Here is a 25463-nt window from a genome sequence, read left to right as displayed (position 1 = left end):
GGAACTCTATTTTTCTCTTATAAAAGATGAAGTGTTCTCTCTAAACTTCTTCTAGGTCCTCCAGCATGATTCTATGTTATGCTTCCATCAGAAGTTGGTCGCAGAGTCATGCTGGAGGATGTACAAATGCCTAGTAGAATTGTTTCTAGGAATGCAACTCTACAGTCAACTTTTGGCAGAAGCATATCATAAAATTGCACTGGGGGACCTAGACAACGCCTAGAGAAAACGTATTTTTCAGACACTTGAAAGTGGACCAGTGCTATATGAACTCGCATAATACATGAACTATCTATACCAGTGATGGCGAACCTTTTAGGGACTATGGGGCTGTGCAGACAGCCACCCCTTTTACAGCTAGATCGGGGCTGTGGCACCACCAGATCGGGGCCGCGGCATGTGGAGGCAGCATCAGAGCAGCGCCATGATGCCATGTGTCATGTGGTGCAGCACACGGCATCACGCCAGCCTGGGGGCAGAGCCAGGGCATGCGTCATATGGACGCCACGCCCCGACTCAGTCTCCAGAGTTACTTTTCATGCCAGTCTGCACAGCCCAAGTGCCCAAATTAAAAGGCCTTCCTTCGGGGGGTGGGGGGAGTCCAGGGCAGGACCTCTGCCCTTCTGGTGGGGAAGAGGACTTCCGCCTTCTAGGGGAGGACTTCTGCCCCCCCCCCCATAGGGTGGGACTACTTCCCCTTGTCCTCCTGGGCCTTCCTCCTCCCCCCTCCGCATCCTCCTGGACCTTCAGCTGCCTCTATAGAGGCAGCTGAATGCCTGGGATGGCTGGAAAGGCATGCCACGAAAAATGGCTTTGTGTGCCATCTCTGACTTTGTGTGCCATCACGTGTGCCATAGGTTCGCCACCACAGACCTATACACAAGATTCAGCACATATCCATAACAGCTGAGATTCAAGACACCACTGAGCCCACAAAACAACTTCAGTGAAAAAGAAACTGTAACACCAAGCACTTTTTTCCTTCCTGTGAGTTAAAATCATCACCATCATCCCACCATTTCTCCAAGAACGGAACTCAAGTAGGAGGCTTTCAAATTAAAATAATTATAATAAACTTAGAAACCTACAAAACACTGACATTGGAATTAAACTATGAATAATATTGAAACAATTTAAAACATACACTTAAAACAACAACAGTGCAACAGCCTCTTAAAAACCCTTTCTTTAAAATCTTTCAGTTCCCAAAGCCTGACAGGGTTAATTCCTGGCATGCTCAAACAGACATATGGCCTGTCAGATGGCCTGAAAATATTCCTGCTTCCTTTCACCCATCACCTCAAGTCCCCTGACCTAGAGCCTCATGTGTGACAGCGCAAACACAATGTTCTTTATTATTTCTATTACGAAATTTTAGAAACTGCAATTTTTGCTAGACTATGAAACTTTCCTTCTATTATGTGAATAGTTATAGTCCAGACACTAAGCTGGTCCAATGAGGACTCAGGGCTAGTCTCCCAAATTCTGGACGTTTTCCCATTCTGAATCCTGAGAAGTTTGAGTCTTTTCTATTCAAGCAAAACACTTTGAGGCTGAGAATGAGGAGAGGGTTCTTTCTTATTGTCATTAAACAGAGAGTCTGTGAACATTTAGAAGGCAATTCCATGATCACAAAAACTCAACATGGGTTTCAGAGAAACAAGTCATGTCAGACAAATCTAATCTCTTTTTTTGATAAAATTACCAGCTTGGTAGATGAAGGGAATGCTGTGGAAATAGTATATCTTGATTTCAGTAAGGCTTTTGACAAGGTTTCCCATGACATTCTTGCAAACAAGCTAGTGAAATGTGGGCTAGACAAAGTAACTGTTACATGGATTTGTAATTGGTTGAACGGCCGAACCCAAAGGGTGCTCAACAATGGCTCTTTTTCTTCCTGGAGAGAAGTGACCAGTGGGATCCCACAGGGCTCTGTCTTGGGGCCAGTGTTATTCAACATCTTTATCAATGACTTGGATGACAGAATTGGGGGCATACTTATCAAATTTGCAGATGACACCGAACTAGGAGGAGTAGCTAATACCCCAGAGGACAGTATCAAGATTCAAAATGACCTGAATAGACTAGAAAGCTGGGACAAAGCTAACAAAATGAAATTCAAGATGGAGAAATGTAAGGTACTGCACTTAAGGCGGAGAAATGAAATGCACAGATATAGCATTGGGGACACCTGGCTGAATGAAACTACGTGTGAAAGGGATCTGGGAGTCCAAGTAGACCACAAGTTGAACATGAGTTAACAGTGTGATGCAGCAGCTAACAAGGCCAATGCTATTTTAGGCTGCATCAATAAAAGTATAGTGTCTAGATCAAGAGAAGTAATAGTGCCACTGTATTCTGCTTTGGTCAGGCCCCACCTGGAATATTGTGTCCAATTCTGGGCACCACAATTCAAAAAGGACTTTGAGAAATTGGACTGTGTCCAAGAGAGGGCGACTAAAATGGTGAAGGGTCTGGAAACCATGCCCTATGAGGAATGACTTAGGGAGCTGAGGATGTTTAGCCTAGAGAAGAGAAGGGGATAAATGGGGAGTTGAATAAGAGATATGGGAAATTAATGTTTCATTTGCTGTCATGTGCGAGAATTGTATATGCAAAACTATGGAAGACTAAACAAATTCCATCTATGGATCAATGGTTGAATAAGGTACTTGAGGTAGCACAGATGGATAAGATGACATATTGGATGAAAGACAGGAGTGAAGAACAGATAAAAAAAGACTGGGATATTTTCTATATGTACTTGAAAAAAAGATGGAACAATGTCGTTTTTCAGTAAAATAATAGGAATAATATGTTGTTTAAGGGCACAGAGAACGAAAGATACAAAATAGTTAAGACAATCACCTGATAGCTTGAGTAAAAAGCATGTAAAGTATAATTTTTATGAGCGAATGTTCTATGTTTAAGTATAATGAAAGTTTACTTAATGGACAAGATATGAAAGCTAAGCTAGTTAACTCAGTAATTTATGTTTAGCATTTATGGGGGGGAAAAGATGAGCTTAAATGTAAATATGGAATAATGTAAATATGGAATAAATCGTTAAGTTAACCTTTTTAAGGTGAGGGGAACCTCGATAGAAAGGAAAAGACAGTACAAACGAGAAAAACCAGGACTTTAAGGAAAAATGCAGGTAGTAGGAAGTACTCTTTTATGTTATATGTGTTTTAAAAATAATGTCAAGAGAGACGGTATATGTGTTCAAAGGATCAAAATAGAAGAAGGCATGGAAGATGGAAATTAATAAGAAAGTTATTGTCACAATGAAGCCATGCATAATAACGGAATTTAAAACTGGTAAATATATATGTAGTGGTATGTGTTTGTTTATATGGATTTGTATGTGTGTCTGTAGATGTATTAATGTCATATTGTGCGTTCTTGAAAAGTCTATAAAAATTAATTTAAAAAAAGAGGTGATAAGACAGTGCTGTTTAAATATTTGAAGGGCTGTCATATTGAGTAGGGAGCAAGCTTGTTTTCTGCTGCTCCAGAGACTAGGACCCGGAGCAATGGATGCAAGCTCTAAGAAAAGAGATTCCTCCTCAACATTAGGAGGAACTTCCTGACAGTAAGGGCTGTTCGACAGTAGAACACACTCCCTTGGAGGGTAGTGGAGTCTCCTTCGTTGAAGGTTTTTAAACAGAGACTGGATGGCCATCTGTCGAAGATGCTTTGATTGAGAGTTCCTGCATGGCAGGAGGTTGGACTGGATGGTCCTTGTGGTCTCTTCCAACTCTATTACTCTATGATTCTTATTGTAAATACCAATTATAATGTCTAGGCAAAAATTATTCTGGCAGCAAATAGCATCTGATGGTTCTGGATATCCTGCGTGTTGGCACCCTAAATATCTGGCATCTGCAGACACTTCTCTTGCCCCTGAAATCTCGCAAACCGCCTTCAAAAATAATTAAAAATGTGATTTAAACACCAATCTGCACTACCTGCATTCCCTCACAGTATGTCTCTGCACTCTATGGACCCAGAGGTATTCTCAGGAAAAAAAGAAGTGACTGTGGACTATTGGTTTGGCTTGTTGCACACCTCAACTACCTGTCAAATCTAAAAGAAGGTTAAATTTATTGTTTTGCATTGTTTGAAAATCTATTTTAAAAAAATTAAAATAAAGTAAGTCTGTGAAAGTTACAAAGAAAAACCTTTTCACTGGCCAATTCTGTTTGTTTTACTTTATCTGATGCTTTCATTTATTTTTATTACAATGAGATGTTTTAGCCTTTGAAATACGTTCTTATGCTGGTTACTTGCTTTAATACAATCCTTCCCTTTCAATCTCCTGGTGCTACTGCCTGGGAAAACTGGAGGGGTGGGGATGAAGGAGGCATGACTGGAGTACATGGCAACTCATCATGGAAACATGGATCAAGCAGAAGACTCAAGGTGGAAAATCCATCATGAGGGATGCTGGGGAGGGGAGAAAACACAGCAAGAGTATTCCTGTTGTTTATGAGGTATGCATGGCTTTCGCTCAGAAGAAATCCATCTGTGGGTGACCTTCCTATTAATGCAGAGAGACTGCTGATGGCATTCACATAACTGTAATTCGTAAAGATTCCTCAAGGAATCATGAAAATGAAACAGGTTTACACTGATAGTTTGGACAATTGCAGGAGACAACAGCACACAACTTAGTGAACAAAAGTATCCTCTCCTCTACCTCTCTGCAACTATGAAACTACGCAGGCTACAGTTTCCATTTCCAAACCAGAAGGGAGGCACCTACCTCTTTGAATGCATCTAAGAGGTCTCCGACAGCTTCCTTCTTATTCAAGTCCTTCAACTTTCGCTTCTTCTTTGGCACCGATACAGCCACTACAGTTACAAAGAGGGGTCAGAGAACGTGGACCATTAGTCAGGGATTTACAATAGTGGTTTGAGCACTGGGCTGCAACTCTGGAGTCCTGGGTTCAAATCCCTATTCATCTATGAAAACCCACTGGATGAGCTTGGGTAAGTCATATCCTCTCAGCCTCAGGGGAAGGCAATGGCAAACCTCCTCTGAAAAAATCTTGCCAAAATAATCGTATGATAGGGTCGTCTTAGGTTTGCTGTAAATCGGAAACGACTTGAAGGCACACAACAAACAAAAAAGCCCCTGTTACTAAATAACAGGCACCAGTAGTTAGGGTCAGGTGGTTATACCAGCAGTTTCATATAAAATAAGTATGGGAAAAAGGAGATAACAAACAAATAAATAAAGGATGAAGCTGTGTAATGTTGCATTCATTCTCAGCCAACATGACCATTTAGCAGTACTATATGTGAAAAGGACCCTGGGATTATTGGAACTATTGCTGATCATGACCAAGCAGTGTGACACTGCAGCAAAGAAGACAAATGCTATTTTAATCTGCATTAATAGAACCATTGTTTCCAAAAAAAGTAATAGTCCCACTGTATTCTCTGCTGGTCAGGCCTCACCTGGGGTACTGTGTTCAGTTCTGGATGCCTCATTTTAAGGAGGATATAGACAAGTTGGAGTAAGTTCAGAAAAGGGTAACGAAGATGATAACAGAACAAAACATATGAGGAAAGGGTTGAAGGAGCTGGGCCTGTTAAAGAGAAAACCGAGGGGAAGCAAAATTCTAATCTTTTAATATCTAAAGGGCTATCACTGAGAGGAGGGTGGGGGTTTGTTCTCTGCTGCTCCAAAAGATAGGAGCAGGTCTAATGGTTTTAAATTAGTGGAAGCTAGATTTCAATTCAACATTAGAAGGAACCTCTTGATGGGAAGAGCAGTTTAGCAATTGAACCAATTACCAAGAGAGGTGGTGAGGTCACTTTCTCTGGACATCTTAAAAGTGGATGGACAGCTATCTGCTGAAGGTACTTAGCTGGATTTCCAACATTATTTGGGGTTTGGACTATGAGGCCCCACTCTATGGCCTGATACAGACAGGCCAAAATAAAGCTGCTTCGAGTCACTTTGGAGGTATGGTGTTTAAATGATGCATGCGTCCTAAGAGTCCGGAAGCTGCACCAAAGCTGCACTCGTCCTTAGGACTGGAGTGCGGCTTGGTGCAGCTTCTGGACTCTTAGGACGCAGATATCATTGAAACACCATACCTCCAAAGTGACTTGAAGCAGCTTTACTTTGGCCTGTCTGTATAGGGCCTATGATTTCCCTGAGAAAAACTGCAGCATCTTCTGTCTATAACCCAAGTGGGAATATTACAGATCCTAGAGTAATAAGGCTGGAAATAATGAAATTATCATACTGGCTGCCTTTTAAATGTTTTGTAGATTATATCTTCATGGTGTACAAGGGAGTCTCTCCACGTTCTACAGCTCCTAAACCACTGACATTTCTCACCAACACATGGAGCCCAACTGAAAAATGGAATTCTAGGACTGATTTTGATGCCCTTTCAAGTAATTCAAGGAATTTTGTTTCTTTTTTCAAAGAAGTACATAGAATCATAGAGCTGGAAGAGACCGCAAGGGCCATCTAGTCCAACCCCCTGCCATGCAGGAAATCCAAATCAAAGCATCCCCGACAGATGGCCATCCAGCCTCTGTTTAAAGACCTCCAGGGAAGGAGACTCCACTACACTACAAGGGAGTGTGTGTTCCACTGTCGAACAGCCCTTACTGTCAGGAAGTTCTTCCTAATGTTGAGGTGGAATCGCCTTTCCTTCAGCCTGCATCCATTGTTCTGGGTCCTGTTCTCTGGAGCAGCAGAAAACAAGCTTGCTCCCTCCTCAATATGACTCCCTTTCAAATATTTAAACAGGGCTATCATATCACCTCTTAACCTTCTCTTCCCCAGGCTAAACATCCCCAGCTCTCTTGAGTCGTTCCTCATAGGACATGGTTTACAGACCTTTCACCATTTTAGTCGCCCTCCTTTGGACACGCTCCAGTTTCTCAACGTCCTTTTTAAATTGTAGTGCCCAGAACTGGACACAGTATTCCAGGTGGGGCCTGACCAAAGCAGAATACAGTGGCACTATTACTTCTCTTGATCTAGACACTATACTTTTATTGATGCAGCCTAAAATTGCATTGGCCATGCATTAACAAAACAAAAGAGGTAACATTCCCATCAGGCTATCAACATACAAGGAGTTTCTATTTCCCAAGTCTCTTATTATTACAAACAAGCATTAAAAAGAACACTCAATGCACAAACCCAGTGGTATTTTTTAACAGCCAGTACAACAGAATAAGGGACTAAAGGTACACTACAACCTTGCAGAAGACTCTTGGCGGATAAAAAAAGAACTACAGGGACTTGGATTTAAGATCAAAGAGTTGTAAGGTACCCTAGATGACATTTAATGCAATCCCCTACTACCCTAGAACCCACAGGAAAGTATGCAAGAGATGGCCACCCAACCTCTGTTCAATGAAGGAGAGTTCTCTTATAATGAGACTGTCTAGTGTAGATACTCAATATAAGTCGACTTCATGTATAGGTCAAAGGTAGGTTTTGGAACCAAAATTATGGATTTTGCTGTGATCTCTGGACATCAAGGGCAAAACTTGATGGTCCTTGAGGTCTCTTCCAACTCTACGATTATATGAAATCTTAGGGGCATGTAATAAAGGATGAAGAAAAAGAAAATATGCCAAATAACTTCTTATACTTGAGTGTATACAGTATACCACAGTTGAACAACTCTTAATGTTTGTCAAACTGATTTTGTGGATAGAAGAAAAATAAACTGAATGCTTACAATTAAGGACTACTACATACCAGTGACCACTGGTAAACTGGCATTTCCTTGTGCAGTTCTGCTGGCTGAACTGTGGTGGAAATATTCCTTGTTGAAATAAAAAACTATAGAAAGATGGAGTCACCTTTGTCAGCCAGAGAGATGGTTTTTGAAATAAAGGCTTGCAGTTTAGAAAACTAGAGCAAAGGAATAAGGAGTGCATCTTGACCTGGATGGAAGCTGGCACCAGTAAAAAGACATAACATAAACTACTGAGATAAGGACACATAGTTGACATTCAGAAGCAAGGTTAGGAGGAAAGCCACTGAATTCCTACAGGAGGGGGTAAAGAGTGATGATGCAGTTTTAATGTATGCATGTATTTCTGTTCTGATTGTAAGAATTCTGTATGTTTAAATTGTAATTAGCCAATCAGGTGTATTGAAGAAGCTTCTTTGTCTTGAATAATATAAAAAGAGCCATTTTGTCTTGTTCGGGGTCTCAGCTTTTGGAACTTGAATTCCACTGAGTTCATTGTTTTCCTTTGTCGACAATTGGAAATAAACTTATGGATTTTCAATTACTAGGTCCTCTTGCCAATCCTTGCTCTGTCAGTCCTAGAAATTTAAGTTTCCTGAAATTTCTGTTACAAACAAGGAATGTTGCACTCACCTGGTGTGGTCACCTCTATGGCCTCCACGGGCACAACTGCTGCTGGTTGGGTACTCTCCTCTGGCGTCTCAACCAAGTCCTCACATTCCTCCTCCTCCTCCTCCTCCTCCTCCTGTTCAGGTTCTTTCTCTTCTTCAGCAGGGATGGCAGCCACTGGGGCCACTGACTCCTCAGCCTTAACCTCCTCCGGTTCAGAGATGGGGCTGACATCTGACTCAGGATGCTCCTCAGGTTCTTCAGCCTCAGCTTCCAGCTTGTCCACCACTGCTAGCCCACAAGGTACTACCAGCTCCTCAGGCTGTGCAATGGGGGACTCCAAGGCTGGATCTGGCTGGCACAGTTGGGTCTCAGACATAGGCTCTAGTGTTTCCTCCTCCAACACTCCATTTGACTCAACAACCTGTTCAGAGACCTCCTCTAGAGAAGATGGTGAGATAGGAGGAGCATCTGGCAGTGTAACAGGAGGCTCCTCAAGCTGAGGACCTTCCTGCTGGGTAGTAGTCACTGTCTCCACTGGTGCCACCTCTTCTTCCATTGGCATTTCTGGCTCGGAAGGAGGTTCCAAAACTGGGCTAGCAGCTGCCTCCTCCCGAGACTCTGTGTCCAAGACAGGAAGTTCTGGAGAGAGCACAGGTCCCCCTGGCACTATAGTGGTGGCGCTAATCGGTTCGAGGATATCCGCAGGTACCTCCGGCAACTCCTCTGTAGTGTCCTCTGCTACAGGGCTCTCTGTGCGTACTACCGTCACAGAGGCTGGCAGCACAGACTCTTCTTCTGCTATCAGGGGTGGTGGGGGAGATGGGGATGCTGATTTACTAGTCTCCAAAGAAACCGGTTTACTTACAACTGGACCAGCCTTGGGACGGTCATCTGTAAAAGGAAAAAAATATGAGACATTTAGTACATTTTTTAAAAAACGCTGATTTTGGTAACCAAGCTGAAAGGACAGGAACAACAGGATCCTTTTAGGCCAGCAATTTCAACAGGGATGTTGTATCAAAGACTATAGGTAGTTGAATTGGCTTATAAGCACAAGACAAAATCCATACTCTATACCTGGACAATACCTTTGTTTTGTTGTAATTTGCTATTAGGTTGGCTTCAAGCTTATGTTGATCCTATGAATGAGAGACCTCCAAGAGTCCTGGTCATCAACAGTCCTGCTCAGGTCGTGCAAACTCAGGATCATGTTTCCTTAATATAGACATACCTCATTTAACAAAGCCTCTGATAAAGAAGCTCCTTTTTACAAAGTCTTCTGTTCAACTGGAAGGGGTTTTAGGGCTTTTTTTATGCAGCACTGGGAGGATAGTGAAGGAAGGCTGAAGAAAGGCACACTTTCATTGTCGGGTTGCTGCGGCTTGCCTGCAGTAAATAATAAAATGAAGCTGGACTTGGGAAAGAATGGGATTCTACTCTAGGTGAGCCTACAGTATCTGTGTGTGCTTACGTACAACAAACAAGATAAATAGCTGTCTCCAGAATCACTCACTGAGCCTATGTGAGCAAAACAGAAAGAAAAGGTAAAACAGATTAGCCTGCATCACCAGCTACCCTAGCATGTTACAAAGTATCAAAATGTTTTTGTTTGCTTATTCAAGGCTTTCATGATGTGGCAGTTTCATTTCAAATGTGCACAAATGTTAGTTTTAGATAAAAAGCTTGCTTAAGCATGTTAAACTGCTCTTCTTTTGGTTGTGTAGACCTATCCATATTCTTTCCATGTTTCTGTGCCTCTGTACCAAAGTTTCTGTTAAAGAAATAAAGCCAGGAACATATCTTACTTTGTTAACTAAAGTATCCCTGTATTATTTTTAACAAACAATCATGTGCAAGCTTTCACATTTCCAGCAGATCATGAGAATCATCAGGCTGGGGAGTGGGGGCTGAAAGAAATTAGGGAGGTGGGGAGAGAAGCACAAAGAGAAATGCTGTAATAGATGGCAAGAAGCTGGTCTCTGAGCTGCAACAAGAGATGAGGTGTCACCATTTTCTCTCCATCCAAGCAGTCAGATGTAACGCGATACCCATACTTGAAGGTGCACATACACGAACAGGCACACACACATGGCAGCTAGGGGGAAAAACATGCAAGTTAAAGGATTGGCATTGAAAGTGTTTAGCTTTTTCACATCAGCTCAGCTGTTTTTATGCTTCCATGTTTAGTAAATGGTTTTACAGAAGTAAGTGTAGAAGGGCTATCAACCAACTCACTTATGCCTTTGTTGGTCTTTTGTTGCCCAGAAAAAAGCGAGTAATCAGCACTGGTAACCAAAGAAAATAAAAAATCCATAGGAGGGTGGGCAAATGAGGGTCCCAAACTCATTAAGCCTGCATTAAAGACTTATTAAGCCTGCATTCTCCAACTTGGGACTTAATTGCAGAACACACAGCTGAAACACCTACCCACATTTCTAAGTGCCCACTCTCCCCACTTTTAAAACTGCCTAATAATAATAATAATAATAATAATAATAATAATAATAATAATTTTATTTGTATCCCGTCCCTCTGAGAACAATCGGGGCGGCTAACAAAGTTAAAAATACAGCACATATAAAATCCCTGGTGCCCTCCCCTCCTTAAAAAAGTATTAAATCCAATGCAGAATTTAAAAACAAACAAACAAAAATATACAAGTTAAAAACTGACCAGAAGGTCAACAACATCACTCAGCAATGGCTAGGAATTGTAGTTTGTCCTAATAAAGTTTGGGACCCTCCTGTGGATTTGTGGTTTTCTTTTGTTATCAGTGCTGAATACTCTCTTCTTTCTGGGAAACCAACGAAGGCATAAGTGAGTTGGTTGGTAGCCCATCTACACTTACTTCTGTAAAGCCATTTACTAAACATGGAAGCATAAAACAGATGAGCTGATGTTAAAAAGCTAAACACTTTCAATGCCAGTCCGTTAAACCAACCCTAAGGAGTCCCTTTCATGGGATTTTCTGAGTCATTTGCACAAGGTAACCCAGTGGGTTTCCATGGCTGAGCAGGGATTCAAACCCCCATCACCAGAGTTGTAGTCCAATGCTCAAACCACTGCACCACGCTGGCAATTCCTTAGCGCACTGCAAATACATGTATGCCCCTTTGATCATATTTTATGGAAATGGGGAGGAGAAATATAATAAATAATAGATACATTATGTGTAACTGAAACAAATATTTGTCTGTACTTTGTTTTCACAACTTCCATCTCCCTTTCATTGTTAGTTACTGCCCACTGGTTGAATTAATATTGGGCAAGGCCCTGTTCTCTTGTATATAAATACAAATCATCTTTTATCCTAGGCTATCCATGGAAAGTAGGGAATCAAAGACCACTTTGTAATTCTATTGAAAAGAAGAGAGTCCTATGGTTACCCAAATAAAATAGCACCTACCCTGTTTTTAGAAGTCTCTAAGACAGGGAACCTGTTGCTCTTCAGGTGTTTGGACTACGACTCCCCAAAATACTGGTCACAGTTTCTAAGACATATGGGGACTATAGTCCAAAATACTTAGAGGATACCAATTTACCTACCACTCTAAGGGTTTCATGAGGCTAACGGGGATGACTAGAAGAGTAGATGGTTGAAATCTGGGCTATAAGAGAAATGGATGGCCCAACTTAGCATGCCAGGCGTCTCTATGAAACTACAAGAGTCTCCTGCCAAATCTCATAAGAAAGCAAGGGTGCTCTAAATTGCAAACAATTTGAACTTCATACAAGCTACATGTTTGGGAAGCAATTTAAGGAAAAAAGCAGAGAAGAGGGAAATTTTGTAAGAGTTCTTTATTGATATTTTATTTCCATGGTTCAGGAAACCTAAAAGCTATTGGCCATGAAGAATGGGGAGATCTGGAATTGTAGTCCAAAGAAGTGTCTTCCCTAAAGTCTACTTGTTGCCAATTCACCAAACTAAGTAAAGCCAAAGGAAAAGACAAATAGTTTGAAATACTGAAGCTGAGTAACCGATGCAGCACTTTTCCCCCTTAAACTGTAACAGATCATTTCTTTCTCAATCCCTGTGCTTTCTTCCATGGAAATACACTGCCTCTTAGTGGCCACACTAGATATCACCTCTGATCCTGGCTATTACTTAATGATGACAACTTGTGTGTTATCAAAACCTTAATATTTTGAGATACTGAATTAAGTTGTAAAACAAGTCTTAAATTTAATGAATTATTTGTCCAAGAGGGCCACAGAACAATAATAACAGTCCTGAAAGTGGGCATCTTCATCAAAATAAAAAAATTCTGATCTAAGATTATGCTTCTGTAAGGTAAGATTCTAATAGCGAAAAAATTTCATTATTTTAATAATGTATTTTGAAATATGAATTGCAGGAACACTGGCCCCAATCTGGATCAGGACTATAATGAAAAGGGGAAGGTTAAAGCCCATTGACCCATCCACCCATGCACCTGATCTAGATCCAGGAGAGGCATGCATTTCCTCTAGAGTAAAGTAACAAATAAAACTTGGGAGAAGAAATATCAACAGTTTAAAAATATTCAGGTAATACAACATTACACTAACTTATTTTTGTAATAACATCAACAGATCTAGATTTAACTCACTTTAAGTGCTGAAGCTGCAGTACTGCGGTACATAACACAAACTTTATTTCTAAATTTCAATTAATTTGGTAACAATGAAATGGGACCACATCAGGCTTCTTAACTAGGGTCAATCTTAGTAGGAATGGAATGGAAGCTGCATGTTTTGAAATGCTAAATAATACCATCACAGAAGGAGAACAAAATGGGCAGAACCAGGAAGACTCTCAAATAATCAGCTGTCAGGCCAACTGTACTCTTTTCATTTCAGAAACCATCTGCTAAGCATCAAAAACATATACTGAAGCTAAATTCTCCTCTGATGTCAATTTGAAAAGTGAATGCTACTTGGCTTCAACTCCAACACTGTAACAAAACTATGTATCAAAAGAAATACTGAATTCAGCCACCTTTGAAGAAATATAATTTACCAGATTTCAGGAATCTGGTTGTTTTACATTGACTGCTATTGTAGTCTCATCCTCTGAGCAATCAAATATGTACTCAGACTTGGTGCCTGTCCCTCTCCAGCTTATATGATTCCACCAGGTACGTTACCCATATAGACATGTGTTGCTTAGCTTCAAGATGCTCAATTTTGTGGGTGTGGAGGGGGTCAGCTCTCCCCTACTATCACACCCACTTCTTCCCAAATAGGGTGAGATACCACAGCTAAGTTCTCTTTCTGTCACATGCAGTACCTATTGAGTGGCATAAGCAATTATGAACATTGTCCCAAGATCTCCATGAGTCTCCCTCTGGAAAGCTGTCTATCTTGTATCAGCTGGAGAAAGGAAGGCAGAGGAAGCCACTAGTCCTCATCTTCATCTGAATTAGCCAAATCAACTCTGTTGGAAATCATACCTGGCCGGACAATCACTGCTACATGGGGTGTCTCTCCATTGGCCTGAGGCTCTGGACCACTTCCAGCCTGTAAAATTAGAGGTTACAGAAAGGCAAACAAGTGAAAAGGTGTCTTCCCTTCCCATCCCAAAACTGTAAAATGCTTCCTACTATCATTTCAGTTGCACTATGAAGAGGTTGCCACCGACAAATACTTTGTATAATCTGGCAAGGAAAAGGTGAAACATCTCCCTGTTTTCCTGCTAACTTTTGGAGGGACTCATTAAACAGCTGGCATGGGGTGAATAGTTGCCTCATTGCTGTGCAGGGCCTCTAGAGCACTATGGGAGACTCTGAATCTCAACTGACATCACAGATAAGATTCCATACCCTCAACCACAGCTGAGAAGGGATGTAGGAAATCCAAATTTTGACAGTTTGTGAGCCCTTTCACGCACCACATTCATAAGTGAATAGTCATGTGAGAGTATTCTTTTAAATTTACAATGAAACTTGCTACCCCCACGCAGGTACACCAGAGTAAATTTAGACTAACATTCAGAAATACATGCCCTGTGTCACCTTCACTCTCCAAATCTTAACAAAATATTTGTCTTGTTTATGCCAACTCCCTCATCCCAGTGCAACTGCCTCTATAGCCACAGCTCTGATCTCTCTGAGGAAAAGACTCTCAGAAGACTAAAGGCCCAATCCATGTAATTCATGTTTTCATTATGAAGGTAGCTCAACTGGTTTGACAATGTCAATTATCTTTTCCTGCTTCAGTTTTAACCTTTTGTTTATATGTTATATTTTAATTAAGCTTTTGTTTTTAATGTACAGCCAGCCCTCCACATTCACTGGGATTAGGGGCATAGGACTCATGCAAAAGTGGAAATTACTCAACCGCCTCCCCCCCCTCCCAATAAAGAACCAATATTTAACACAAATTACATTCTGCAGATTAAACCCACTGTAGAAGCCTTGAGGAAGCAGGGTTCCGTCACAAGGCAGAGGTGGGCAGCTGGTGGAACAATCCACCACCTCCATTGCTGTCCTAAACCATTTTTAATAGAGATTTACAAACTTTGCCACATGTTCGCAGTTTCTCAAGTCTGATGAGGCTTGCAGTTCCTTATTTGGCATAGGGCAACAACAGAGGTGGCAGCAAAGAATCTGTGAATAATCAAATCCACAAAAGTCGAACACACAAATGTGGATATTTTATTATTGCTAGCCATGCTGAACTTCTTTTTTGTAGTGGAAAGGAATAGATAAAGCAAACACAATCTGACCACTTACACCCTTGGTGAGAACCTGAGACACGAGCCACTTATAGCAGCCCCATTACAGAACACATTTCTGCAAGCTTTGACAGCAAAAACAAAATTTACACCCCCTCCACAGCAGGAAAAGATCTCCAAATCAACATGGCCCATCAAAAATATGATGGGAGAACAGTCAGGTTGCTTTACAAAGAACATTTCAAATGCTTTTCATAGACATAAGAGACAAAAAGTATTAAAGAAAAGATTTTATGATTTTATAAAGTACAGCAGTAGCATCTAAAAATCCAACATAGGCATGAAGAGGGGGTGAGCAATGGCATAGAGACAAGGGCCTGTTACAGACTGCCAAAATAAAGCTGCTTCGGGTCTCTTTGGAGGTATGCTGTTTAAATGATGCATGCATCCTAAGAATCCAGAAGCTGCACCAAAGCTGCACTCCAGTGCTTAGGAATGGAGTGTGGCTTTGGTGCGACTTCCGAACTCTTAGGACCCATGCATCAGTTAAATAGCATACCTCCAAAGAGACCCGAAGCAGCTTTATTTTGGCAGTCTGTAACAGGCCTAAGATTGGCTAAATATTCATTCCTCACACATACAGCTGTACCTTGTCCTTGCCATGAGCAGGCCTTTGATTGTTCAGTGAAAAATAGCAGTTCTCATGTCACAACAACCTCTTTTTCCCAGGTCACCACAGTCACAGTAATTGTAAAACCTGCAGTCAGACCGATTTATATTATCATCCGAGAACACATTTCACTCCAAGGATGGGCCACAAATGCTCACATGAAATAGAGATTGTCTGTGTGGCCTTGCCCCAGATTCCTACCTAGTTAACTCTCAGTCAAAAGGCATATGTTGCCAGTTAAATTAGGATGTGACTAGTGCCGTGATGGTGAACGCGTTGCATGCGTGCCATGGGTGGCACGCGGCGCGATTTCGCCAGGTACAGGGCGAGGGAGAAGGTGGAACGGGAGCGTGCCCCTTCCGCCTCCTTCCTAACATTTTCGGGCCTCTTCCCTCCCAGCTTCCCTTCGCTCTGCTCGAAAGGGCTCCATGGAGCCCTTTCACGCAGAGCGAAGGCCAAGGAGAAGGGGGCTGGGACGCGTGCCCGGTCTCCTCCTCCTCCCTTTCTCTTCGCTCCCCGCCAGAGGGTTCCATGGAGCCCTTTCTCGGGGAGCGAAGGGCTGAGGAGATGTGGCTGGGACGCGTGCCCGGCCTCCTCCTCCTCCCTTTCCCTTCACTCCCCACCAAAGGGTTCCGTGGAGCCCTTTCTCGGGAAGCGAAGGCTGAGGAGAAGGGGGCTGGGACCGTCCTTTTGCCGGCCTCTGACGGCCCCAGAAGGGACCCTCAGGGGCCGGCAAACACCGGGGGAGGAGCCAGAGGCTCCCTCCCTCTGAAAAGGGGGCAGAAACCCCGCCCCCTGGAGGGCATAAGCCCCACCCCAGCACCCAGCACCCATCCAGGGGGTAGAAGCCCTGCCCCTAGCAGATGAACTAAAAAGGGTTTATCATCACTGGACTAGTGTATGAAAAAAACCTTAATTGCAGAGCAAAGTTGAGGAGAGAGAACACCAGTTACCTGTGGAGGAGTAGGAGTAGAAGACGTTCTAGCGCCAGACATAATTTCCTCTGTGATATCCTTGCCACCCTGATTTGGATCTCGTATTCGGATCTGGCAGACGAATGTGGAAGAAAAAATAAATTTGATGTCAGCAGGGTAAACTGAGGGGTTCCACATGCTGTGGGACCTGAGAGAAGCCTACTGGGAAGAATGTATTGCTCTTTTTAAGACAGCCTTCCTTAACCTTGTGCCCTCCAGATCCTTTAGACTACCATTTTCAGGATTCTAGCCCATTGCTTAGGCTGGCAAAGGCTGAAGGGAATTGAAATCAAGATCTGAAGGGTAGCAGGATGAGGTAGGGTGTTCTGAACATAACTGACTGCTAAAGCATACTTTGCTCCCTTCCACCACCCACTCAAGATAAACAAAGGGCAAGGAGCTGTAGTTCATTTGGGGACTGAGTATACTGAGCGCTCTTGCCCAGTTTCTTACATTTACACTCCAACTTTCCTTCAATGCAATCAAATTGGTATCCATGGGATTCCTTCTCCCATTTTAACATTACAACAACCCTGTGAGGTAGATCAGACTACCTGCCTAAGGTCACTCTCTGTGTTTCATGAGTCAGTGGAAGCTTCAATCTGGGTTTCTCAAGTTTCAATACAACTCCAACCACTATTCCACAGTGGTTCTCATTGGCAGTGGAAGCGTCAACCTGGGTTTCTCAAGTCTAGCTCCCGCAGGCAGGTTGAAAACATGAAGAAATTGTACTTTTGGCTTAACTTAAAAGGTCCTCTTAGTTCAATGCTATGTTTCCAAAAGCGACCATCGAGATGCCAAAAAGAATCCTCCACAAACAAGGCATGAAGGTACCAGTCCTTTCTTGTTTTCCCACAACAGCTGGTACTTAATGATCAATTACTACTAAACACAGAGAGGATCCACTAAGGGATCATTTGAAATACCCATCAATGGGGTTAACATCTATGGATTTATCTTTCCCTTATTAACAGCCACACTGTTTGGATCCCTGTCCCACTGAAAGTCTTACAGGTGCAGAGAATCCTGGAGACAGAGAGCAGAAAACGGCTCTATCCAGCTTTTGGTGGTCCACGTGGAGGCCTGAACTTGCCCTACAACTGGTACTTGGCAAGGACTTCACACCACCCATGACAGGGGGCTAACCTCACTCAAGCCAGCTGCCATGTCCTTCAAAGCTTGGCACACCCCTCAGGCTCTCCCCACCCTTGCTCCCTCCCGCCCTACCACAGGGCTGAGGCCAGGAGGAAGCAGGGTCCTCCTCCTGGCCCTAAGCGCCCAGGGTGGGTGGCTGGCAGTTGGAGGGAGCCAAGAGGAGACAGATCCTTAGCAGCAACTGATGAGGTCACAAGCAAGCTCTGTTTGGCAGGTCTGGACACAACAGCTGAGTGAGAAAGACAAGGCTGGCCTCTACTAACTCAGCTGCATGCTCCCAGAGATTATAGCTGAAGCAGAGAACCCACAGCTAGGGAAGGAATAGTGCACTGGAAGAAAACACAACACAAAGGCTTTTCCCAATTTGGTTTCTCCCTAATAGGACAATTCCCTACCCCCCCCCCCCTTTTCCCAATAGGACAGTCCATGCATTCTGATATGACTTGACCCATGTCACAATGCTCTGGGAAATGCACACACCCATTGGCCAGCCCTGCTCCTAAGCGGAATAGTTGCATAACACTCTTGGGGTGCAAGCATACACTGCTCTCCTACCACTAAGAGATGGTCAAGGCAGAAAGCATAATCTATAGAAAGGAAAGCTATGAAAAGCTAAGTTGCTGAAATGTCATTACCAGGCAAGCTTGCTTGGCTACAGTAAAAGACTGTGTTATCACAGATTCCTATGTAATTATACCCAGCAGTGGCCCAAGGAATCTAAAAAAGCAAATCATTTCCCTCTAGGGCACATTGCCTCTATACTATGAAATTCTCAAAGGTGACAGTCATGAGTTCTATGTGGATTTTTGAATGTGTGGCCTTAATGAGCATGGGATACATCTGTGATGCACACACAATCATGCACAACAGCCACACTATAGAGGGAAGGGAGATGCTTCAATCTCACCCTCTTCCTTGAGATCTCAGCAGTGAAAAGAACTCATGATCAGCTCTGGAACAAGTGTTACACAGCATAATTCAGAGCCTCTGAAGTATAGCCAGAGTACCTGATCTGTTTTATTTTCCAAGTGCTTTTGTTTTAAAGAGTGCTCATCTGGGATTTGACTACATACTATCAGGAGACTTCTACAGACATGAAGTGATATTCTTCCTTTTCTCTTGTCTTCCTTCTTCTGACTCCTTTATCTCCAACAAAACAAGCAAGTTTTCAAACAAATCATAGAATCGTAGAGTTGGAAGAGACCACTAGGGCCATCCAGTCCAACTCCCTGCCATGCAGGAAATCCAAATCAAAGCATCCCCGACAGATGGCCATCCAGCCTCTGTTTAAAGACCTCCAAGGAAGGAGACTCTATCACCCTCCGAGGGAGTGCATTCCACTGTCAAACAGCCCTTACTGTCAGGAAGTTCCTCCTAATGTTCAGGTGGAATCTCTTTTCCTGTAGCTTGCATCCATTGTTCTGGGTCCTGTTCTCTGGAGCAGCAGAAAACAAGCTTGCTCCCTCTTCAACATGACATCCTTTCAAATATTTAAACAGGGCTATCATATCACCTCTTAACCTTCTTTTCTCCAGGCTAAACATCCCCAGCTCCCTAAGTCGTTCTTCATAGGGCATGGTTTCCAGACCCTTCACCATTTTTGTCGCCCTCCTTTGGACACGCTCCAGTTTCTCAATGTCCTTTCTGAATTGTGGCGCCCAGAATTGGACACAATATTCCAGGTGGGGCCTGACCAAAGCAGAATACAGTGGCACTATTACTTCTCTTGATCTAGACACTATACTTTTATTGATGCAGCCTAAAATTGCATTGGCCTTTTTAGCTGCCGCATCACACTGTTCACTCATGTTCAACTTGTGGTCTACTTGGACTCCTAGATCCCTTTCACATGTAGTTTCATTCAGCCAGGTGTCACCCATCCTATATCTGTGCATTTTATTTTTCCGCCCTAAGTGCAATACCTTACATTTCTCTGTGTTGAATTTCATTTTGTTAGCTTTGTCCCAGCTTTCTAGTCTATTCAGGTCATTTTGAATCTTGATCCTGTCCTCTGGGGTATTAGCTATTCCTCCTAATTTGGTGTCATCTGCAAATTTGATAAGTATGCTCCCAATTCTGTCATCCAGGTCATTGATAAAGATGTTGAATAACACTGGCCCCAGGACAGAGCCCTGTGGGACCCCACTGGTCACTTCTCTCCAGGATGAAAAGGAGCCATTGTTGAGCACCCTTTGGGTTCGGCTGGTCAACCAGTTACAAATCCATGTAACAGTTACTGGCAAACATTCCTACCCCCCCCCCTTTCAATCTTCCTTTGCTATTAAAATTACAACTGTAATCTTCATGGAGCAAGGAATCATTTCCTTATTTAACTCCAAAAATGCCATGGATACCAATGCTGCTGTAAAACTAATACCAAAACTTCATACAACCTAATGTGCAGTTGCACACCAAAAATGGAGAAAATGTGAGTTATGTGCAATGACCTGCTAAATATTCTTCTCTGATGTAGTGGAATATTTTAAGACCGGGTGGAGAAATCAGCATATTGAAGACAGGTTGTCCATTAACTCTGTGCAATCAAGATCCTGCTTCCATCCGCACTGTGGATGTGCTCACCTGCATATCCCACAACAGCATCCTCTCTGAAACACCACAGAAAGATTTTTTCCCCTAACTTACAGCACTTTTTTTCCAGAGAAAGGCTCCAAAGTTTAACATCAAAAAACTATAGCAAAAACAAGTGTGCTGAAATCTGACAAACAAGCCTGACTTTGTCATCCCCATGCTATCACTGCACAAGCATTGAACTTTACTTCAATCAGCTTTTTATACACACAACAGAACGGCTCATAAAAGATTAAGAGAGTCTGATGTTTCTGACTGGCTAAAATCCAGGCTACTATCATGTTGTGGTAGTGTTTTCAAGTCGTTTCCGACTTATAGCAATCCTAAAACGACCCTATCATGGGGGTTTTCTTGGCAAGATTTGTTCTTTGGAGGTTTGCTGTTGCCTTCCCCTGAGGCTGAGAGTATGTACCTTGCCCAAGATCACCAGGTGGGTTTCCATGGCAGAGAAGGGATCACAGTCTAACGCTCAAACCACTACACCATGATGGTCACAATCATGACCAGGTCCAAATTGTAACATGTAGGGCCAAGTGAGTTGAGATGGATAACAGACAGACATAATGCCTTCCTGATGGTGGAGACCTGCCTGTGGAATCGCAGCAAGACTTGCCTGGCATCTATACTGTCAACCTTTCAGCATTAGGGATAGCATGTTTAGTTTCTCAGACCCTTTTGGGGATATTTAACCCAGAACTGACTAGTTTCATATGTATTTACCATGAGTTTTTAGTCTTTGTTTCCACACTGTACTCATACTGAATGCTATTGTTAGTTGCCATGTTGAAATGCTTTGACATCAAAACAAACTATTAAACCATAAAGCTAAAAATATCCATAATGCTTCTGTAATTATGTTACTGAAGTCCTTAAAAACCACCTTGGAAGGCACATCAGTGTTATTAAAGAGGGCTGAGGTTGACAGACAGTAACCTGACCTCAGGACACATTAGGTTGAGGAGAAATTTAAGCTACAGAGTCGCTGACACCCAGAGCAGAGCCTTCCAGGGTGTTGGTCTACCATGCCCATCAACCACAGCCAGTTGGAGACAATGGAGTTGTAGCCCAACAGATCTGTGGAATAACCATTGTGCTACATCAGCTCTCTCTCAAAGACATAATCCCGTAAATGCAGTAGTATCCATGTCCAAGGAAGAAAATTCCCAGGGGGCTGAACCAAAAGTAAAACGTTCATTCCCCCTTCAAAGACTGGCTGAGGTTCTTTCCAAAATTGCTGGAAGGCAACAAGATTGTGTTTCAGTGGTTGCTGGTTAACTGATGCACCAGCAGTCTTAAGAGTCAACAGTGTTTTATAGCTTATGTTTCATTTCAGCACTAACACGTGTGTCTCATGCCTTGGGGCAAAAAGCAAATACACCAATATATAAAAACATTTCTAGGAGTTACTAAAGCTCTAGTCATGATAATGTTAGTCTATTGGTCCTTGCTAAACCCTATGTGACAGTCTGGCTCCATTGGTGCACATGATAAACTACACTTTCCATGAAATGCAGTGATAGCTGCCAGCTTGGATGCCTTTTAGAGGGGTTAGACCAGTGATTCCCAAACTCTGGCCTTCTAGTTATGGTGGACTTCAGCTCCCAGAATCCCAGACCATTGACCAAGATGGCTGAGGTGTTTGAGAGCTCAAATCCAAAGCACCTAGAAGACCAGAGTTTGGGAATCTCTGGGTTAGACCAGTGGTTCCCAAAACTTGGTCCTCCAAGTGTTTTAGACTTCTCTTCCCAGAAGCCCCAGCCAGCTTGGGTGACATTCAGGAATTCGGGGAGCTGAAGTCCAAAACATCTGGTGGAGCAGTTTGGGAACCACTGGGTTAGACTAATATGTGGAGAATAGGGCTATCAAGCATCTAGTAGCAATTACGGCCATATAGTCAGCCCTCCATATTCGCGGGTTTCAGATTCCTAGTTTGGATTATTTGTGACTTTGTAGCTGCTGCTTAACAAGAGCCACATCTTCACCCTGCTCCCACCCACTCTTTCTCCTAGCCAGTGAAAACCAACACCATACATTCTCCTTCTCTGCCAGACTTTGCATCCCCCTCAATTCCAAAGTCCTTCCCCTTGAATCTGATGTTTGTAGCCACCTCCAAGAATCCAAATTCTCTCCCCTCTTCCTCCTTCCCCTCTCTCCCAGCCAAAGCAACACTGTACCTTCCCTTTGTGGTAATGGCTGCAAACATCAGATTTCAAGTGGAAAGACTTTGGAAATGAGTAGAATGCAGAGTTTGTCAAAGTGGGGAAGGTACAATGTTGCATTTACCTGGCCGGTAGAGGGGAGGGGGAGAGAAGGTGGATCCTCTGCCTGGTGGCTGCTAACATCAGATTGAAAGTGGAAGCAATTTGGAAATGTGGGAGAGGCTATGTGTTGCAAGGTTGCAAAGAGAGTTACTGGTGGTGCTCTTGGTGGCACTGTTTATTATTCATGTTGAGGGAGGGTTAACATATTCAGTTTTTCCACTTTCACGGGTGTCCTTGCCCCAGTCCCCATTAATGTGGAGGAGTGACTGTGCATTGCTGCCAATATCAAAGGCATCTGCCACCATACTGTGGTGTGGAGATGATCCAGGATTCTCAAAGACTGTGCTGATGGAGCACAAGCTCTGATAGGTTTAACCAAATCAGTACAGCTGCATCTACAACCCTAGTGGCATTGCTGGCCACCTGAGCATCAGGCAAATTTAGCACAATGAGACTGTATTGTCAGAAGGTAATACAACACGCTTAATGTGAACACAGCAATAGTAAGGAGTAGTTCTGATCTGCATCGGTGAGTGTAGATCACACAAATAGAATCACAAATCTTCAAACTATCAGAGAAATGATGCCTTTCAGCTGCCATTCATGGAGTCAGAACAGCAAGAGAAAGCCACTTCATTCATCTCCTGCCCTCCTTGCTCGCATTTGGTTGGCCATCATGGGAAACAGGACGCTGAAAAGGATAGGCTTTTTGGTCTGAGCCAGGATTGCTCTTGTTATATCCTTGTTATATCCTGATGCATTGGAACATGAGAACTACTTTGCTAGATTACAATCCCATACAATCAGCACTGTACACTCAGGTCCATTGGAAAATGTTTGCTCAAACTGTCCAGGACTCAAATGGTTTCTCAGAGGTCCTTTTTGTCTGCTGCCCCCCAGACTGTGGAATGACCTGCCAGAAAAGATACCATGCCAAACTGCATTAATTCTGCACTATGGCAGCAGCCACAGACTAATTCCTATAGGAATTTTCACAGCCTCAGTATATCTTCCATGCCTGTGTCTCTCACTGATATGAGAAGTAGGTCTCATGTACAAGTAGCAATCTGCACTCACAGGAGATTCATCACCTCCAAGCTGGCTTTGAAACAGAAGCTACTGCAGCAGAAACAGACAGAGCCACTCTCTACAACCCTGACATCAAATTTTTGCTGCCAGCCAACAAGTGGATGGGCTGTAGCCTAGCCTCAGCTGTAAGGCACGCAGGCAACCAACCCAACTACTGATTGTGGATACAAGACCACAACCATTTTATTTTGCTTTACATGGTGATGTTAACTCTCTCTCTCTCTCTCTCTCTGTGTTTCTTTTTTTTAAAAAAAATAATGTATGTGTTTTTTAAATTGGTTCTCTCTGGGAGCTGCCTTGTGTTTCAGTCTGGGAGAAAGGTGGCATACAAATTAAATAGATAGCTAACACCATCAAAATCAACTCTACCTGAAATGAACACAATTTCCAAATTTTGTGGCTCTCAACAGCTATTGAAGATCATTGCTGTATTAAACACTAGGATGCTGGTCTGTATTATGTTGTTCTAACAATTGTTTTTACAAAGGGCTAGCAAAACACATTGTTGGATCTGTCTCTCCAGCCAGTGGCAACAGCTGGAAGCAAACACAGAAGACCTCTTTCTGAAGATTCTACACATGCAAGGAGGCCCTGGGAAGGACATCATACAGAGTAGGTCTTGGGCTGCACATGGGAAAACTGTGGTTTTGGATTACAACTTGCAGAATCAAAAAAGTAACTTTTTCAAGCTGTGGTCATGAGTCATGTGCTTTCTGCAGTACATCATTCTCCCTGTTATTTTTCTTGCTATGCCCACAGAATACAGCTCTTGAACAAAGAGAAACCACATTTTTAAATGTACACTGTATGTGCCTCTCATTCCGATTGCTATGTTCTACACTGGGTGGAGGAGAGAAGATGATAACCAAGGCCAAGCCACACTCTCATTCTTACAGCTGAGAGAACGTGGACATTGCAGCACATAACACCATCAACAGAGCAACACCCTGCAATATCTTAATTAATATGTTTACAGCTAGTGACAGGGGTGTAGCTTCAGCATGGCTCCAAGCTCCATCAGCAACCTTTTACTCTAGTCATTATTATTGCATCTTCCAACTCACTATTTGGTTCCACAGAGTACTAAAGACACCTAACAACCAATCAAACTTACTAACAAGAACAAGAAAACATACTGCATAAAGCCACAAAGCTACAAAATTACCAGTGATAAACTTAGATAAAGGATACCTAAAAGGAGCACCAGAGTAAGTGAAATACTTAACAGCTGAAAGGCTAGCAAGTCACACCTTATTAGAAGAAAAAGTGATTTTGGATATTCTCTTATATAAAACAGACTAAATCTGGAGGGCAAATGCTATGTTGAGAGGAGCTGCTATCAAGAAGCCTATGCCCCTTATCTCAACCAACATGGCTCTTAAGATAAAGGACCTTGAAGTACAAGGGGAGGCCTATATGATAGGAGCCAAACCTATCAGTTGCCAAAAGGCAACTCCACGTATTCATATGCCTCACCTGGTCCCTCTTCAGGGATGCAGAAACCAATCATGTTGAAGTTGTTCTCGTGCCTCAACATTAATGCAGACGTCCATACAAGCACAAATCAACCAGGCTCTGCCTCTACAACTCCAGCCCTGTTCCCACTGAAAATTCTCACTGCTCTGCTCAGTCACATTCCAGATTCCTCCACCTTACTGAACTTTGACCCTTATTGCCACATTCTCTGCAGCAGCAGTTACACAACCACACACACAG

General features: G+C 42.9%; 1 protein-coding gene across 15 annotated transcripts in view; it reads right to left on the bottom strand.

Annotated features, from left to right (window-relative positions):
- Positions 1–25463, bottom strand: part of EIF4G1 (eukaryotic translation initiation factor 4 gamma 1) — a 104089-nt gene that overhangs the window by 23595 nt on the left and 55031 nt on the right. For 14 of the 15 annotated variants that reach the window (XM_089508693.1, XM_089508692.1, XM_089508694.1 and 11 more), the window contains 4 exons: positions 16633–16725; positions 13787–13853; positions 8376–9245; positions 4769–4857 (listed from right to left, as the gene is read on the bottom strand). In XM_089508693.1, coding sequence (XP_089364819.1) covers positions 4769–4857; positions 8376–9245; positions 13787–13853; positions 16633–16725 — 1119 coding nt within the window. Of the gene's footprint in view, positions 1–4768; positions 4858–8375; positions 9246–13786; positions 13854–16632; positions 16726–25223; positions 25438–25463 lie in introns of those variants that run through there. The other variant, XM_089508706.1, reaches the window with a different exon arrangement.

This window comes from Sceloporus occidentalis, unplaced genomic scaffold (genome assembly GCF_023333645.1).
Source record: "Sceloporus occidentalis isolate IW3139 unplaced genomic scaffold, rSceOcc1.0.p SCAF_2, whole genome shotgun sequence".
Lineage (NCBI taxonomy): Eukaryota > Metazoa > Chordata > Lepidosauria > Squamata > Phrynosomatidae > Sceloporus > Sceloporus occidentalis.
Note: the sequence above shows the minus strand (reverse complement) of the source record. Positions and strands in the feature narration are given on the sequence as shown.